Source organism: Mustela nivalis (genome assembly GCF_964662115.1).
Source record: "Mustela nivalis genome assembly, chromosome: 13".
Taxonomy (NCBI): Eukaryota; Metazoa; Chordata; class Mammalia; order Carnivora; family Mustelidae; genus Mustela; species Mustela nivalis.
The window spans coordinates 87,842,875-87,861,847 of NC_139032.1; the positions used below are offsets into that span (position 1 = coordinate 87,842,875).

General features: G+C 49.2%; 1 protein-coding gene across 1 annotated transcript in view; it reads left to right on the forward strand.

Annotated features, from left to right (window-relative positions):
• The first annotated feature begins 755 nt into the window (after nucleotides 1-755).
• Nucleotides 756-18,973, forward strand: part of HMCN2 (hemicentin 2) — a 140,463-nt gene continuing 122,245 nt past the window's right edge. The window contains exons 1-2 of the mRNA XM_082695922.1: nucleotides 756-1,140; nucleotides 18,817-18,887. Coding sequence (XP_082552048.1) covers nucleotides 888-1,140; nucleotides 18,817-18,887 — 324 coding nt within the window. The 5' untranslated portion in view covers nucleotides 756-887. The remainder of the gene's footprint in view (nucleotides 1,141-18,816; nucleotides 18,888-18,973) is intronic.

Below are 18,973 nucleotides of genomic sequence, written 5' to 3' on the forward strand. Positions count from 1 at the left end.
GGTGACTGACTCCTGACAATGTCTTCCAACACTTAGGGGAGCCAGCCAAGCCCAGGAGCTTTGGAATCTCTCTAACCATGGCTTCCAGTCTGGTCTCGCCTCTTGAGAGCTGAGTGGCTTTAGGCAAATGACTTCCCATCAGTTTGCTGCCAAGTGAACCTCAGTTTGTCCATCTGTAAAATGGGCTTAGTGTTAGTGCTTTCCCTCTAGGGTTGCAGCGAGCACCGGAGGAAATAATAACTATGTAAACACGCTTAGCACGTAGTGGGTGCTTAGCTTAGGGTGCTTGGTTATGACCCTAATAATTGCAGTACTTGGGAAGCACAGACCCCCTGTGGAAAGAAAAAGACCTTTTAATGTCTCTCTGGGTGTCGGGGTTGGGGGCAGTTTAGGGGGATGGGTGGAGAGAGCGGCAAAAGTCAGGGCCCGCTGTGGCCAGTCCTCCGGGACAGGGGCCGTCGTGTCGCCCCTCCCTCTTCCACCCCCACAGCGGGGCGCACCCCCGGCGGGAGGCGCAGGTGTCCGCGGCGTCCCGCGCGTCCCCAGCCCTCGCCGCCTTGGCCGCCGCCCCAGCTCCCCGCTGCCGTCCGCCCCGCGTCCTCCGCTAACCTCGGGTCTGGACTGGCGAACCGCGGGGCCGGGAAAATTTGAGTCACGGTGGGGGGAGCGGAGGAGGCGGGCCGTGACCCTGAACGGGGTGGGCTCTAGGACCCGCCCCGGGCTCCCAGCAGGGGGACCCGCCGCGAGCCCGCGTCCCGCAAGAGCGAGCGAGACGCCGCGCTGCCGCTGCGCGCTGGGCGGCCGCTGGGAGTCCGGGACCGTCGCGCTCGCTGCGACCCGCGCACCTTCACGGCTGCGGCCGCCGCCGGTCGCCCCGGCTCAGCACGATGCCCCGGGCGCCGCTCCTGCCGGTGCTGATGGCGGTCTCCGCGGCGGCGGCGGCGGTGGTCGGCGAGCCCCGGCCGGCGCTGCCCCTTCCCACGGGGGACGCCACCCTGGCCATCGTCTTCGATGTCACCGGCTCCATGTGGGACGACCTGATGCAGGTGCTCAACGGCGCCTCACGCATCCTGGAGAGCAGCCTGAGCCGCCGCAGCCAGGCCATCGCCAACTACGCGCTGGTGCCCTTCCACGACCCAGGTAGCGTCCCCACGTCCCCCCTCACCCCGCCACCGCGGGCGCCCTGGCCTGGGGCGCTCACCGGTACCCCGCCGGCGATCGCGCCCGGGGCACACCTGGACGTCGGTACACTGTTCCGCCGGCCGGGGGCGCCTTCTCGACACGTTTGCGCCCGCGGACCCCGCACCTGGGGCAGCCGCCCCTTGCTGGCCTCGGGGACCCCGTTGTCTCTCCCTCTCCCGCGCGTCCGGGGGTAGCGGGACGCACAGTCGGGCTAGCGACCCAGAGCGGCGGCACCGCGGTCGGATGCTGGGCCGCCACACCTGTGTGACTTGGGCAGGTGACCTCACCTTCCCGAGCCTCACCTTCCTCATTTACGAAACCGGGGGAGAAACTGTCCCCCACGCTCGCTGAGACACGCTCGTGCGCAGGGCTTGGCAGTGATGGAGCCGTGCAGCGTTTGCGTTTTTACTTTTTGTTAATTGTTAGAATTTGCTCCCTGCACGGGCTTCAGAGGCCAAAAGAGCCCCCAGAGGCAGACAGAGACCCGCCCCTGCCTCGATTTACCCCTGAGCTGTTTCCCCTGGGAAAACCGCAGCTCGTCCAGGTGGCCTACACCTCCCGGATTCTCACGGCCTGGGCCCCTCGCAGCCGCTTGAGTTTCGACCCCTGCCCTGAAAGTTTCGACCCCTGCCATTGAACCAAGGCTATGTGAGATAGTAAGCCTTTTTAGAAGAAGCTGCCTTTATTAATCACAACAGCATTACAGAGTTTTGCAAAATGGGCAACTCTGGGTGTGATTTAATCTGGTGCAGTCCTCAGGCTGGGTTCAGAGGCCCTTCTGCTTCCAGGAGTTCTGGGTTCTGTAGGGATCTGCGGCTCAAAGCCCAGAGCCTGGGGGGCAGGTCTAGAAAAATATTTTTGGGAAGGAAAGGATAGCTTCTACCTCCTGGTTGGGGCAACCAAGCTGGGGGGGGGGGTTGTGGGGCTTCAGCTCAGACACAGGTCACCCTCCATCCCCCCAATCCTTTCTGGATCATTCTTGGGCTTCCAAAGACACCACACTGAAAGAACTGAGAGACCAGTCCACCCCTTTCTCTTACAGATGGAGAAACTGAGGCTCAGGACTCAGATGGGGCTTACCCAAAGCCACCTGCTAGGGTGATGTCATTTCTGATTTATAACCCACACTTGTCTTCCAAATGCTTGGCTGCAGTGGCGGGGCAGGAGAGCAGCCTGCTGGAGACAGATTTAGTGTCCCAGGCTGGAGCTCCTGAGGGCTGCCCCCCCCCCCCCAACGTGTGCCCTCTAACTGTGGGCTTCCTTGAAGCCAGACTCCCACCCCCAGTCTTTCCTCCCTTCTCTGGATGCCTAGCCGGTGTGCGACCCTCTGACCTTCACTGCATCCTCTATGAGTCAAAATCACCAGTCCTCCTGTTTCCCAAACCATCCAGGTCCAAGTGCCATGGGGCACCTCCGTGTTCAGTGAACGGGTTCTGCGTGCACAGCCTTTGTGAGGCCCCCAGAGTGAAGGGGGGCAGGCTTCCCTGTAAGAGGCAGGCATCCCGCTGGGGACAGGCCAGGTGGCGAGTAGAATGTGTCACATGCTGGCTCCGGTACCAGCTCCTGACTACGGGTCAGCAAGGGAGGGCGCTGACCAAAGTTTCTTCGAGAACGAAGCAGTGTTGGGGCAGGGTTCGAACACAGCTTTTGAGTATCTGCCTGGCGGATGCTTGGTGCTGGCAGGGCAGCAGGGTGGTGGGCTCCCTGAGCGCCTGGTGCTTGCTGGGGAGTGGCCGACACGTGCGGACAGGTGCTGGGGGGAGTGTGGGAGGAGAGAATTGGGGAGGTGGGAAAGGCAAGACTGGTCCAGGCTCTGATGTCAGGCCTGGGGGTCTGGAGCACTTAGATTTCCTTCTATGGGCCGTGAGCTGCCACTGTGGGGTTCCGAGCAGGGATTGGACTGTGGTTTAGATTTGAATCAGCCGTTGGAATTCCCTTTCATGGAAGAGGAACTTCAGAAACGGTTTTTAGCTGAAAACGGGTTTTAGCTGACTGTCAAGGCCCCCAAGGCTGTAGGCAAAGAGGACTTTCTTAAAGGAAAACCCCATCTTAAACCCCAAGGACCAGTCTTCGTGGGGCACTGTCAGTGGCTCTGGACTGCAAGTGTTGGGAGAGAAACCAGGACCTGTGCTTTGGAAATATCCTTAAAGTTTTTAAATGAAAAAAAGTGGTATGCTTCCAAACCAGAAAGTGAACATTTTGTCAATGGTTTCATTCTGGCTGAAAACAGTTCATTTTCAGGTTTTCATTGTTAAGATGTTGCAAAAATCACTCTCATGTGTAAATCTTTCTCTCTCTGATTGGTTTTTCTTCAGGGTGAAGCTTCTCGAAGCTTCCTAGGCCATTTTTAACACACTGGGCAACTCTTCAGTTTGTTTTCCAAAATGTTTGAGGAGTTTCAACTTCTATCAGAAACTTCCAAGGGACAGCTTCAGAGCAGCCATCCCCAACACCGGGAATTTAAGATAAAAAACATTTTTTCCCTCCTAATTCAAAAGACGAAAAACATTTAAATTTTTAGGGAGGTTCAGTGCATTTTCTTTCTTCATTAAAAAAAAAAAGATTATTTATTTATTTGACAGAGAGAGATACAGTGAGAGAGGGAACACAACCAGGGGGAGAGGGAGAAGCAGGCATCCCGTGGGGTGGGAAGCCCAACGTGGGGCTTGAGGTGGGGCTCGATCCCAGGACCCTGGGATCATGACCTGAGTCAAAGGCAGACGCCCAACGACTGAGCCACCACCAACCACCCAGGCACCCTGGTTTAGTGCGTTTTCAAATGTTCACTAGATTTTTATTTTTGGTGTGAATTTCTTCTTTTGCAAATTGTCAGTGACTTTACTTGTTTTCCCGTTAGGATTTTAGTAGTTTTCTTATCAGTCAGTATGAGGACTTTCATATTGATGCTATTAACTGTTTTTTGTTACGTGGTTAGTGTTTTTCTTGATTGTTGCCTTTTAGTATTGTTTGTAATTCCCAGCGGTCTGAAGTTTATTTATTTATTTATTTATTTATCCCTGGTGGTCTGAAATTTTAAATGTTTTTGTAGCAAAATCTATTGACTTTTTTTTTCCTTTGTAATTTCCTCACCTACACGCTTAGAAGGACTTTTTCCCCCATCCCCAAATCAGTTAGGTGCATGTTTTAGTTTTTTCTACTGGTTTTCTCCTTATATTTAAATATTTAACCTGAATTAAAAAACAATTTTGGTGTAAAAAACAATCTAATGTAATTCTTCCAGGATGGGATCATTGTTCAGATACATTTTATCAAACAGTTCTCTTTTTTGTTGTTGTTGTTTTTTTCCATTTATTTGGATCCTGCCTTTATCTCAAATTACTTTATCTATTGAGAATTTATCTGGGCTTCCCATTCTGTTTTGTTATATGACAACTCTGTGCCAAGAACACATTATATTCATTATTTGGTTTTATAATATGTATTAATAAGGCAATCTCTTCCTCATATTCTTTTTTCTTTAAAAAATTGTTTTCTTTTTCTTTAAAAAATTGTTTCTGCTGACTTAGTCGGTTAAACATCTGACTCTTGATCTCAGCTCAGATCTCGATCTCAGGGTTGTGAGTTCAAGCCCCATGCTGGGCTCCATGAGCTTCCTTTAAATCAATCAATCAACCCATCAATGGGTCTACCTTTTTTTTTTTTTTTTTTCCTTTTTTAGTTTTCCCCCAGCTTTCCTGAGATGTAATTGACCCAGAACATTGGGTTAGTTTAAGGTGTGGCACAAGTTGCCTTGATACATTTATATATTGCAAGATGATTAGTGAACACCTCTTTGTTACTTAATTACCATTTATTTTGGGGGGTGAGAACATTTAATACCTGCTCTTTGACTCCGTTCAAGTATATGACACAGTATTAGCTGTAATCACCAAGCGGTACACTGGATCTCTAGGATGCATTTACTTTCCAACTGGGAGCCTCTATCCCACATCTGTCCCCCGGTCCCTGGTGACCACCACTCTACTCTCTGTATCTGAGTTTGGCTTTTTTAGATCCCAGATGTGAGTGAGATGACACAGTATTTGTCTTTCTCTGTCTGGCTCATTTCACATAGTGCAATGCCCTCAGGGTCAGTCCGTGCTATTGCAAATGGCAGGATTTCCTTTCTGTGGCTGGATAATATTCCAGTATTCCATAATATTCCATCCCATATGTACATGTACCACATATTTATCCATTCATCAGTTCATGGTCAAAAAAATTTTTAGGGCCGCCTGTCTGACCCCAGTTGGTGGGGTATGTGACTCTTGATCTCAGCGTTGGGAGTTCGAGACCCATGTTGGGTATAGAGATGACTTTAAAAAATTTTTTAAATCTTAAAAAATTATTTAAATAAACTTTTAATTGTAGCACAGTTCTATTTTAGATTTACTGCGAAGATTGTACAGAAGTTCCCATATGCCCAACACCTAGTTTTCTTTTACTAACGTCTTAAATTACCGTAGTACATTTATCACAATTAACCAACCAATATTGATGTGTTATTATTAGCTAATGTTCATTCTTTATTCAGATTTCCTCAGTTTTCCTTTCATGTCCATTTCTTGAGCCCATCCAGGATCCTATGTTACATTTAGTTGCTGTGTCCCCTTGGGCTCCTTTGGTTGTGACCATTTCTCAGACTTTGCTCTTGATGACAAGGACAGTTTTGATGAGAATTGCTCAGATGTTTTTGTCCCTCTGTCATAATTTGTCCGGTGTTTTTCTCCAGTTAGACTGGGTGACGGGCGAGGAAGACTACAGAAGAGTAATGCCATTCTCATTATGTTCTGTCAAGGGTACATACTCTCCGTATGACCGTCATGGTTGATGTTGACCTTGATCCCATGGCTGAGGTTGACAGTTGTCTCCACTCTGAAGTTCCTCTTCTCTTTCTCCATTTCTAAACTGTCCTCTTTGTGCCTTTTTTTTTTTTTTTAAGATTTTATTTATTTATTTGGGAGAGACAGAGAGAGGATGAGCAGGGAGAAGGGCAGAGAGGGAGGGAGAGAAGCAGATTCCCCGCTGATTAGGGACCGTGACTTGATTCCAGGCTGGATCCCAGGAGCTGGAGATCATGACCTGAGCTGAAGGCAGATGTTTAACCAACTGAGCCACCCAGGCGTCCCTATACTGTCCTCTTTGGAAGAGTCACTATGTACGGCCCACATTTAAGAAGTGGACATTGTGCTCCACCTTGCCGAGGGTAGAGAATTGGCGTAAATCATTTGGAATTTTTCATCAGAGAGTTTTCTCTTCCTCTCCATCTATTCTGTTATTTCTGTGTCTCAGTATAGACTCGTGGATACTTATTTTGTTCTCTGGGTTATGACCCAATACTACTAGCCAATCTACTTTATTTTGTTCCTCAGTTTTTTGGTCATTGGCAGCTCTTTCTCTTGGCTTCTGCAAGACTTTGACATACTCCCATTGTGTGTGTGTGTGTGTGTGTGTGTGTGTGTGTGTGTATTTTAAAGCACTGTCTTATTTTCCGGCACTACAAGATGTTCAAGACTCATCTTGTATATTTCCTGCCCTAATCCTAGATCTAGAAATTTATCCAAGAATCCCTGGCTCCTTTTATGCAAAAATGGGACTAGGAAGTAGGATCTGCGTGCTGGATATACTGGGGTGTCACTGCTTTTAAGACCTTTAGCTGGCAGAGTGAGGAAGGGATGCTGTAGAGGTAACCTGGGCATCTGATTGCATCTAGAAGTATTTCTGTATGTTGCTGTCTGTGTCTGTATTAAGCTGGACGTTCCTACTGATGTCTCCAACTCTGGTTTTATTGTCCTGGAGATCATTCCAGCCTCCTCTTCTTGCTTATCTATGACCTCCTACTCCAACCGTGACAGACCTGCTCCCACCACCCACCATCAACCATGGGTTTACTTTAATGGTTCTGGTCCAGTGTGCGGAGAAGTGGTTTTAGCATTGTTAACTCGTTTCCCCACAGGAAACAACTTTACTAATTAGAGGCCCTCCTTTTGCCTTTGGTCTTTCAGATGACTTTATTTGCAGGATGACTTAGGCCAGTCCCTTATATCTTTTGATTCCTCTTCTTTATTTTCAAAATATTCCTAAACATGTATCCCTTCAGATGACAAACAGAAAAACTTCGTCAACTTCCCCCACAAAATTCCTACTGTGATTTTGCTTGGAACTGTATGAAATCTCGATTTGGGGAGAGCTGTCATTTAAAAAAAACTCAGTCATTTCCATCTAGGACGGATGCCTCTTCCTTTGTCCGCATATTTATTTCCTTTTGTAAAGATTTATAATTTTTTTCCTTATAGGTTCCACCCATTTCTTTTAAAGATCATTTCTAAGTATTTTGGTTTTTTGTTACTATTTTGATTAGGAAATTTTTTCCATTACATTTTTTGCAAATGAGTATTGTTGGTATGTTGGAAAGCAATTCATTTTCATATATTTATTTTGTCTCCAATGTTCTTACTGAAGTTTTGTTTGCCTTTTTTTTTTTTTTAAAGTATTTCTAATTTGGGGGGTAATGGCTTGAGTTTCCTAGGCTGGCAACCATAACCTGTCCAGATAATAATATCATCTCCCCTTTTCCAATCATATATTTCACTTGTTTGAAATGTCTTGTGTTATTTGTCAGCCAGAACTTTCAGAACAGTGACGAAAACACAAGTGACGGCTGTGATCACTCTTGCTTTGCTTCTTATCGGGCGCTGTTGTGTGATGTTGGCTCTCGGTTTGAGGTTTTCTTCAACAAGGAAATGAAGATGAGGCTTTCATTCCTAGTTTACTAAGGGTAGAAACAAAACAAAACAAAACAAAAAAAACCCCCCAAAACCAAAAAACCAAACACCACCCCAGAACAAAATAAAAAATAATCCCGAACAGGGAGTGGTGCTGAATTTTAGCCAGTAGCTTTCTGGCTTTGTTGAAATATTTGTAAGCTCTTTCTCCTGATGACCTATTGATGGGATTCCTTCATTTTTAACGACTTCCACATTCCCTGTATAAGCCCCGCTTGGTCACGGATGATTCTTTCATACCCTGCTGGATCCCGTTGGCCAGTGTTTTGTTTGGGGAATGTTGCATTTTGTTTGAGCGTGTCAGATCAGTAGGGGACATTCTCTCTGCGTGCCCTTTGTCAAGTGTTGGCATCGGGGCTGAGATAGCTCCTCCGGTTAATGGCTTAAATTCTTAAGTTTTCTCCCCAAATTGCAGATTTTTTTGTTTGTTTGTTTGTTTTAAGTTTATTGATTTACTTTTTTAGTAATCTTCGCCACCCAACGTGGGGCTCGAACGCATGACCCTGAGATCAAGAGCTACAAGCTCCAACTGGCTGAGCCAGCCCGGCCCCAAATTATAAAATTGATATACACTTATAAAATATTCTAATAGTATGACTCTCAAGGGATACAAATGCTTTTAATATTTTGTATCCTTCCAGATCGAGTCTGTGTGTGTGTGTAATTTTCATATATATATATACTTAATTTTTTATTACATAAAAAATGGAATTATTCAACACATACTGTTTTGCAACTTGCTTTCCTTCCCTACATGATACACCAGATAACTTTCCATATTAGGAAATAGTAATGCATCACATAAGATGTGACAGAAGGGGTCTTCATTTATCTTAATCCTATCTTGATTTATCTAGCCATTCCCATATTGTGGAAAATAGATTGCTTTTGGTTTCTTTCTTACTTTTTTAAATAATTAATTAATTTATTTATTTGACACAGAGAGTGAGAGAGAGAGAGAGAGAGAGAGCAGGAGTAGGGGCAGAAGCAGAGGGAGAAGCGGACTCCCTGCTGAACAGGGAGCCCAATGCAGGGCTTGATCCCAGGACCCTGAGATCATGACCTGAGCTGAAGGCAGAGGCTTAACCGATGGAGCCACCCAGGCACCCTGCTTTCAGTTTCTTGACAACAAAACACATACACATTCGCCAACATATCTGTATGGTAGATTTCCAGAAATGCAGTTGCTTTGTCAAAGCACATGAGCATTTTAAATTTTGATAGCGATTACAAAACTGTCCTCCAGAGAAGCGGTACCATCCTGCCGTCCGACCAGCAGAAGACGAGACTGCGTTTTTCCCCCATATCACGCCTCACTGGCATCCGGGCACATCATTCTTCCCCTTTTTTGCTAATTTGCTAGGTGTGAAACGGTGTCCCATTTTAATTCGCCTGTGACTGATGGTTAGTGAGTTTGAGCATCCTCTCTGGGTGGCCAGGGGCACCGTCGGCTTGGCTCGGGGAAGAGGAGGGTTAGGTGGTCGGGAGCAAGGATGGAGGCAGGCCATCGTCCCGCTCACAGCGTGGCCCGTGAGCTGGGGCAGCTCGGCCTCTGGCTGCAGATGTGTGTGTGTGTGTTTGGGGTTGCTGTGTGTGTGCGGTCACCCCCGAGCGACCTTGCTGTTAACTAGCCTCTCATCGTGAAATAGATCAGATTAGTTTTTGCTCCGAGCGGAGAGTCCCGCCCTGCGGCGTGGCCCCTGGGCTTCTCTCTGTGGAGGTTGGGGGTTCTGAGCTGCCTGCGAGCTATCAGCTGGATGAGGTGCCTCCCTGTCATTGATGGCACCTGCTCCAAGGGCAGTGTCCCTGCGTGGGCTTTCCAGGCATGAGTCTGCACAGGACAGGGGTGCAAAGAGCAAGACAGGTTGGGGATGCCCTTGGGAGGAGGAGTGGCAGGGTAAGGACGTCAGGGGTCTGCCTGAAGGGGCTGGGGGCATTAGTCTGGTCCCCAGGGACCCCTGACCGACCCCCATTATTTATTTGCTCAATAGGTGGTTCTCGAAGGATCACCACGGGCCAGGCAAGAGCCAGCTTGCCCTGCTGCCTTCTGTCCAGCCTGGCCCACAGCAAAGAGCCAAGTTCATTCGCCACAGTGTGGTCCTTGGTACAAAGGGGCCCTGGGGATAGAGGTGTGATGTTCGAGCTGAGGTGGAGAGGAGCTGGGGTAGGAGGGGGTAGGGGAGAGGCTGGACAGCTTGGGGAAGAGCACTCCAGGCAGAGGGAACAGTGGAGACAATGGCTCAGAGGCTGCCAGGAGTGTGGATATGAAGTTCTCCCTGAAGACAGCAGAGACTGGCTGAGGTGACACTCAGGGCTGGGTGTTCCGTTGGGTGTTCAGGGGAGGGGGCCCTCCTGAGACGGCCTTCAGGAGCGTCGGGTTCTGGACTCCTGGACATGAAGGAGGAGGTGGAAGAAGGTTCTGGCATCATTTTTGTTCTTTGGACAGAGCCACTTGCCCGGTGGCTTCCTTCCCCACCCTGTCTGTCCTTTGTGGGTGTTTTCAAGGGACTCGCATTCGCCCAGCCCCCGGCTCAGGAACTGTTGGAATTCTAGCGGCTGGCCTTCATTTTCTCCAGTCCCTGCCTTAGAAATGGGAAGACTGTGTCCCAGAGAGGGGACGCCATTTGCCCACAATGGTGGCAGACTGTGGGGCTCTGCTCGGGGGCCCTGCGGCTGGAGGAGGGGGGCAGGTGCGAATCCAGAAATGATCCCGGATTCAAGCCCCGCTTTCCAGGAGGAGGCGGAAAGGGCAGACCCCGGGAAGGGTCCATGATTTGAAGTCTTTCTAAGGCTGGACCTCTGGTGCCTGGCTGTGACCTTGACCAACTCCACTGGGGCACAGGATTCTGGGGAAGGGACTGGGACATCACCTGGGTACGGAGCTGGGTGTGAGCCTGTGCGTGAGCCTCCCCCATCCCAGAGGCTCCCCCACCCTCCTTGGGTGGAGCGGAAAAATCTGCCGGAGGAGAGATGGTTCCGGGCCAGGCTTCTGGGGCTCAGATGCTCAAGGGCGGCACGAGTGGAGCCAAGGTCATGGATTTAATGATTTTTGCAGCCCGCCGGCGGGCCCGGCTCAGAGGAACCGCACGCCACGTCTGCCCAGCTGTTTGGCAAGTGCCCACCTTCGGTCACGAGCCTCTCTCCAACCCCCCCCCCCCCCCCCAGAAACAAGAACAAGGGACTAGGAAACAAGGGGACGATTTCTGAGTATCTGCAGCTTGACAGCGGCTGAGTTCTTGAACGTGGGGTGAGACAGACCAGCTTTGAATCCCACCTCCACAGCTTCCGTGTTGTAAGACCTGGAGCAGGTCAGATCACCTCCCTGGGCCTCAAATTCTCATCTGTGAAATAGGGATAACAAACAGTCCACTTCTTTGGTTGCTGGGTTTTTTTTTTTTTTCCCTAAGTGAATGTACGCCAAGTGCATAGAACAACACCTGATGCCTACTTAGTATTAAAACCGTTAATCCTATTAAAATACCATCTCCATTCCCACTGTGGTTTTCGGAGGTAGCATAGCTGGTGGCAAAGTGTCCAGGCTTTGGAGCCAAGCAAGTGGACTTGACATTGTTCTAAGTTGAGTAGTGTCCTCATGAAATTCTTGCCCTAAGCTCAGAGTATGACCTTATTTGGAAATAGGATCGCTGAGGATGTAATTAGTTAGGATAAGTTCATACTGGAGTAGAGTGGACCCTTCATCCTATATGGCTGGTGCCCTGGTAAGAAGGGGGGACACAGAGCCTGCACAGGGAGAAGGCCCCGTGATAACGGCACAGAACTGGAGTGTTTATGTGTTTACAAGTCAAGGAACACCAAGGGTTGCTGGTATTTGCCTTCAGAGAGAGCACAGCTCTGCCAGTACTCTGACTGTGGGCTGCTAGTCTCAAGAACTGTTGGGGGGCGCCTGGGTGGCTTACTTGTTAAGCATCTGCCTTTGGCTCAGGTCATGACCCCGGGGTCCTGGGATCCAGCCCTGCATCGGGCTCCCTCCTCGGTGGGAAGCCTGCTTCTCCCTCTCCCACTCCCCCTGCTTGTGTTCTCTCTCTCACTGGGTCACTCTCTGTCAAATAAATAAAATACTAAAAAAAAAAAAAAAAATGAACTGCAAGAAGGGAACTTTCTGTTGTATAAAGCCACCAAGTTCATAGTATTTTATTATGGTGTCCCCAGGAAACCAGGGCAGACATTAAGTATACTTAATAGCTGTTTGGCCTTTATTAAGGGCATTATCTCCTCTCTAAGCCTTGGTATCCTCAGCTGTAACAGGGAAAAATTAATGGAAGTGAGCTCAAGACTATAAAATAAGAAGTGTTCAAGGCATAGAAACTGCTGTGACCATCACCACCATCACAATCATCATCAATGTCAACATCACCACCACCATCACCATCACCACCACCACCATCATCAACGTCAATGTCAATATCACCCCCACCCCCACCAACATCACCATCACCACCATCATCAACATCAATGTCAACATCACCACCATCACCACCATCAAACTCACTGCTACCACCATCATCAACATCAATGTCAACATCACTACCACCACCATCAAACTCACTGCTACCACCATCATCAGCATCAATGTCAGCATCACCACCATCATCACTACCATCAACATCACCACTACCACCATCATCAACATCAATGTCAATATCACAACCATCACTACCACCATCAACATCATCACCACCACCGCTATCAACATCAATGTCAACATCACCGCCACCACCATCATTATCAACATCGGTGACAACATCACCACCACCATCATCACCATCAATATCATGCCTGAAGGGCAGCATGCTAAGATGTAAGGTGATCAGAGCTTTTTGTGCAGAGCCAGCCCTGCCTGGACTGGGTGAAAGAAGGAGATCAGGAGGGTCTCAGGTGACCCCTTTCAGTGGGTAAACTCTCATGGGGACATGTCAGGTGTCCTACCCTCTCCTACCCTGACCTATCACCTCACTCTGTCCCGCTGGAAGGTGGGTCTTGAGATGGTCATCTTGCTGAAAGCTCCCTGTCCTGGTGGGGTTTCAGGATGGTCAGTGACGATGTGCAGTGGGTCCTGGGAATGATAGAGGAAGCCATGCAGCAGTATTGAGTCATTACAAGAAGGCATCCATCTCTGGCTTGCTGTCTCTAGCTGTGGATGGGCAGGTGGCTGGGAGAAGGGGTGGCAAGGAGACCTCCATATACATCCCCAACCCTTTGCATCTTGGAAGCCAGTCCTGCGCCAGGGTGATGGGGCCCTGTGTCATCAGTAACACCCTGTGCCTGCAACTGGCTTGGGGATGATTTATTCAGCAAAAGGAAGTAATATCCGATGTGTGTGTGTGTGTGTGTGTGTGTGTGTGTGTGTGTATGTATAAGTGTGTGCTCTCAGAAGTTGAGGCAGGCATTTAAAAAACCCTTGCCTTCAGTCTTTACTGGGGCTTTGCCCTTTGTCTTTAAAGCAATCATGGATACTCTTGTCCATCTGGCCAGCCCTTCCTCCATATGGCCAGCTCCTCTGCATGTCCCAAACAACCACATCAGTTCCTTGCTTCACTTCATATCTGTTTCTCTGGGAGATGGGCAGTGGCGTGTTGTAGTGAGAGGGACTGGGGCCTGGGTGGGCTTGACATTCAGCACGAGCTTGCTGAGTGTCGTACGCCTGGCATTGTTCTGGGACAGGTTATAAAGATAAATGAAGCTTTGTCCTGACCTGGGGCTGCTCAGACAATACGGAGTTCAAATCCATTTATTCAGCTACTCGTTGGAACCGGATTTACTGAATGTTTACCATGTGCCCAGCACTGAAATTGGCCCAAGACCTACAATGGTGAACAAGAGAAGGGGTCACTGTCTGTATGATATATCCAGGTAGCTCTCGCACCAGATCTTCCCCACAGACCTTGAAGGACTCCCTTCACTTCTCTTTGGGCTTCCAGGTTCTGTCGCTTTAAAAGGGTGGGGTCTTTGGATCTCTCTCTCTCTCTCTTTTTAAGATTTTATTTATTTATTTGACACAGAGAGAGAGAGATCACAAGTAGGCAGAGATGCAGGCAGAGAGAGAGGGGGAAGCAGGCTCCCTGCTGAGCAGAGAGCCCGATGTGGGGCTCGATCCCAGGACCCTGAGATCATGACCCGAGCCGTAGGGCAGAGGCTTTAACCCACTCAGCCACTCAGGCACCCTTTTTGGATCTCTTTATCTTGAACTTTGTTATGTTTGGCACATGGGTTTGTAGTTCGAATTGGTTTTTCCCAAGTTCATTCTTGCCAGAGACAGGATGATGGCGTCTGAGGGAGGCAGAATAAATGACCCCCCAAAGATGTGCGTGTCCTGATCCATGGAACCCGTAAATCTGTTACTTGACACAGCAGAAGGGGCTCCGCATGTGCAGTTAAGTTAGGGATCTGGAGATGGAGAGACTTTCGTGGCTTACCCAGATGGGCTCGTCGGAATCGCAAGCCTCCTTGTAAGAGGGAGCAGGGGAGCTGGAGTCCGAGGAGTTGCGGCAGAGCAGCAGAGGGTAGCAAGAGAGATACTGGAAGATTCTCTGCTGGAGACTTTCTAGATGCACGACGGCCACGATCCAAGGAGTATGGGCGGCCTCTCAAAGCTGGAAAAATCAAGGAAGCAAAGTTTCCTGGAGAGTCTCCAAAAGGGATGCAGCCATGCGGCTAATACCTTGATTTGAGGGCTTCTGACCTCCAGAAATGGTGTGTGTTGTTTTAAGATGCTGAGTTTGTAGTAATGGATGAAAGCAGCAACAGGAAACGAATACAAAAGCCAACCTTACAATCCTTTCCAGGGCTTTCCCACTCAGAGGACCCTCCCTGCTTCCTGAAATGGTCCACGTCCGTGTGTTAGCCATACAGTCCCTGGCCTTCAGCATGAGCTGGCCGAGTGTTTGGGACATAAAGAGGCTGGACGAGGATGTCACTGAGCGTCGCTGAGGGCTGTGAGGGAATCAGGGTGGGTAGCTTCCCAGGAGAATCTTCCTCTCCCAGAGTGAGGACCCTTCTAGAACAGCCTTGGTGGTAGAAGGCTAGACCCTAGATGCTGGGTCTGGCACCCTTCCTGCCCTCTACCACCGGGCCGCCCACTTTGGGTTTCTCAATCCAATAAAATTGTTAAAAGACAAAAAAAAACCCAAAAACCAAAAAACTAAAAGGAAACAAAAACAGAAGGAATTGACATAGGTGACCCCCACATTTTATCCTACCGGGTAGAAATATGAACAGAATCCACTCTCCTGAACAATTACTGTCCCTCCACGAAACAGAGCAGTCCTCAGCTCGCCAGGGAGGAAGAGCAGAGATTGGAAAATAAAGGGCCGCCTCTCCAACCGCCGCTTGATTTGTGATAACTGACGTCACCGACTTTATTGTTCTCCTGTTGCTGCAAATGGGAGAGAACGTGGTTGCTGGGGCCCTGGTCCAGCGTTGGGAGCCGAGGGGAGCTGAGGTCACTAGACCATGATGGGGGAGGGCAGGGCCAGCCAGAGTCAGAGCTGGGCTCCCGGCGGGCTGCCCTGGGTTACAGACAATGAGCCGTCGGTGTCCATTCTCCTTGTGAGCAAAACTGGGTGCAGGCCATCTTCCCTAGCATTGGCAGGTGGACGGATGAGTGGCTGGCTCGTCTGGAGAAGGGGAGGACAGTTATGAGGTTACTGGACTTGCTTCCAGAGTCTTTTCAAACGTCCTCGCCTGTGACCCAGTAATTGTGCTCATGGGAGTATGTGCCAAGGCCTCAGCTGTGCTGGTGTGTAAATGTTCTGGATCTAGAGGTGTTCTTGGTATCATTGCTTCTTATAAAACCTGGAAACAAGCAACATGAGACGGAGCACGGCCACTCTTAGTCATTCCTACAAAGGAAATACTTTGTAGCCATTAAAAATGATCTTGAACTTGAGCATTTGGTCTCTTGGAAAGTTGCTCAACATATGTTGTTCCATGAAAAGAATCAGGTGAAAAATAGTATGTTATTGATACTTCAGTAGAAATTCTTCTTCTTTTTTTTTTTAAGATTTTATTTTTTTTTTTTTTGACAGAGAGAGATCACCAGTAGGCAGAGAGGCAGGCAGAGAGAGAGAGAGAGAGAGAGAGAGAGAGAGAGAGAGAATCAGGCTCTTCGCTAAGCAGAGCCCAACGCGGGGCTCAATCCCAGAACCCCAAGACCATGACCCGAGCTGAAGGCAGCGGCTTTAACCCATTGAGCCACCCAGGTGCCCCTTCAGTAGAAATTCTACATAAAATGGTATGCGTATGTGTAAGAGACAGGCTTACAAATATGCACGAAAGTGTTGAAGGTTATGTGTAAAAATCGGAATGACTGTCTCTGGTTGGTAGAATTCCCTTCTCTTTCTGTGTGTCAGGAATTTCTCTGTATGGTTCACAGGGAGTGGTTCTCAAGAGCTCAGTTCTAGAGTTGTACAGACCTAGGCTCATCCCAGCCTTGCCACTTACTGGCTGTGTGTCTTTGGGGAGGTACTCGGCCTCTCTAGGCTTCCATGTTCTCTGTAAAATGTGGGTGATGCTGACTGGAGGCCAGCAAGAACTCAGCAAGCAAGTGCTCGGGAGCAAGCTAGTGCTGGGGAAGCATCTTGGCACAGGGACTTAGTAAGTGCTTAGTAAATGTCAGTATCATCTTAGTAAATGTCAGTATCATTAGTGTCTTTTTTTTTTTTTTTTTTTTTTTTACATTGAACATGTATTATCGTGTAGTCAAGAAAGAACCAATGTTGAATAAAATTTTTGCTTTCCTCCATCTAATTGGAGTTTGAGGACCTCACACGGGGACACAGGCAGCCATGTGGCTGTGTTTGCAGAGACTTCACTGTGTACATGGGATCCATGCGGGGTCTGCGTCTCCCTGACCCCACTCTGTTCTCATAGCGATGCTTCCTCAGCTAGGAGAGATGGTGTTGCTCTATGCCTCGTTTTCAGATGGGGAAACTGAGCCTGGGGACGGTGAAGTAAGGTCTGAGATGCCTCGTGGCTAAAGGATGAAGTCAGGATTCCAGTCAGATCTGTCAGCAAAGGCTGAGGGTTTGGCTGCATCAGTGGCTGCAGAGTTCAGAGAGTGGGAGGCCATGGGGGGAGGGGGAAGGCTTGGTAAATGCCGGAGCAGCTGAGGGAGGGGTGTTGGGCATGATGAACGATAGATTCAGAACGCAGAATCAAGGGCCCCCATGGGACAATTGGTTCCAAAAGTGCTGGACAGAAGAGCTGGTGTCCACACTCTCCTTGAGAATGGTGGATGAATGCTGGGTAATTTCCTGGGATTCCTTCCCTAAGAAGGACCAAGGTCGAGTTGACGAGTCGATGAGGATGGGAATTGTTTTAGGGTGACTAGAATTTAGAATTCTTGAACTAAAAACAGTCCATTGCTAGAGTTCATCAAGGACGCAGATGAACTATTTTCCTAGGAAATTTGACGTCCATAAAACTTGTAAACCCCCCTTCGTGCACACATCCTCAAGGGGAGTTGGGATCCTTGCCTCTGTTTTCAGTGCCTTGGAAGCCTTGTCTTATGCTGGCTGTGGCTCTCAGTTACAGCTATTAAAAAAAAAAAATCTTTTTCTCAGGGAACATTTCAAATATATACGAAGTCTGCAGAGGAGTGTAGTGAATCCGCACATCTCCATCACCAAACATCAAACCTGTTCTGCTGTTCTTGTTCGTCTATACCCTCCTCCCGTCTCCACCCCCGCTCAACACGAGTGTTCTCTGCTGGGCTGGCTTTAGGGATTGAAATTTACATACATTGAAATGCACAAATCTTTGCTTTGCGCTTTGGGGGAACCCATAGACCTGTGGAACCCACACTCCTATCACACTATAGAACATTTCTGACTCCCCTGACAGTCGCTTTGCAGCTCCCCAGCCTCCAGACAACCTCTGTTCTGATTCTTTTCACCTTAGATTAATCCTGCCTGTTCCAGAGCTTCTATAAATGGAAGCATATAAACGTGCACTCTTCTGCGTCTGGCTTCTTTCGTGCGATGGGATGTCTGTGAGATGCATCTGTGTGGCTGCCTGCATTGGTAGCTCTTCTGCTTTCTTTTCGAGCAGAATTTGATTACACGAAGAAACCACGGTTTGTTTATCTTTCCTTGGTTGAGGGACATTTGGCTGGTGTCCCGTTCTGGGCTGTTATGAACGCAGCCGCTCTGAACGTTTGAGTTCAAGTCTTGGTGTGGACAGATGTTTTCATTTCTCTTGGGTAAATACCTAGGCGTGAAATGACTGAGTCTCATGGTATGCACATGCTTAGGGTTTTAGAAAGTCCTGTGTGTCTTCCAAAGTGGTCGAACCATTTTACATTCCCACGAGCAGCGGTCGGAAGTTCCTGTTGCCGCCCATCGCCGCCTACATTGGGTGTAGTCAACCTTCGCAATTTAGCTCTGCTCTTTTTAAATGAGCTAATACGCGGATGGAGTTTCTAGAAGATTTCCTCTCATTGATCAGTCTGGTGTTGGACAGTTCTCTCTTTGTCTTTCCAGAATTCCTTTCCCACGGATGGTGGGTTGGGTAGGGTGGTAGAGGGGAGGTTCCTAGGGCAGCCATGTTCAGGAAAGACTGAGAGCTGTGGTTTCGAGGAGGAACTGGGTGTTTGCTCTCTGTCTCATCTCTGTGCTCTGGAGCTCTGGGCCTGACTTGGGGCAGGGCAGGCGGCTGAGCGTCCTGGAAGACCTGGAAACTGTCCCCTTACTGCTCCCCCTTTGGTTGGGAGGGGTGTCTCTGGGGCCCACGGTTTCACCTTCTTTTCCATCTTGTGACTGCTTCCCCATCCCATGGAGGTGGTGCGTCTGGGAATACAAGCCAGCCTGGGCCTCTCTCTCTTTTCCCGCAGATATTGGCCCAGTGACCCTCACGGCCGACCCAGAGGTGTTTCAGAGAGAGCTGAGAGAACTCTATGTGCAGGTGGGCCGCCCCGCCCCGCTGCTCGCTGCCCGCTCCTTTCCAGTCCCAGCCTGAGGCCAAGGTCTTTGCCCCACCCAGGGCCCAAG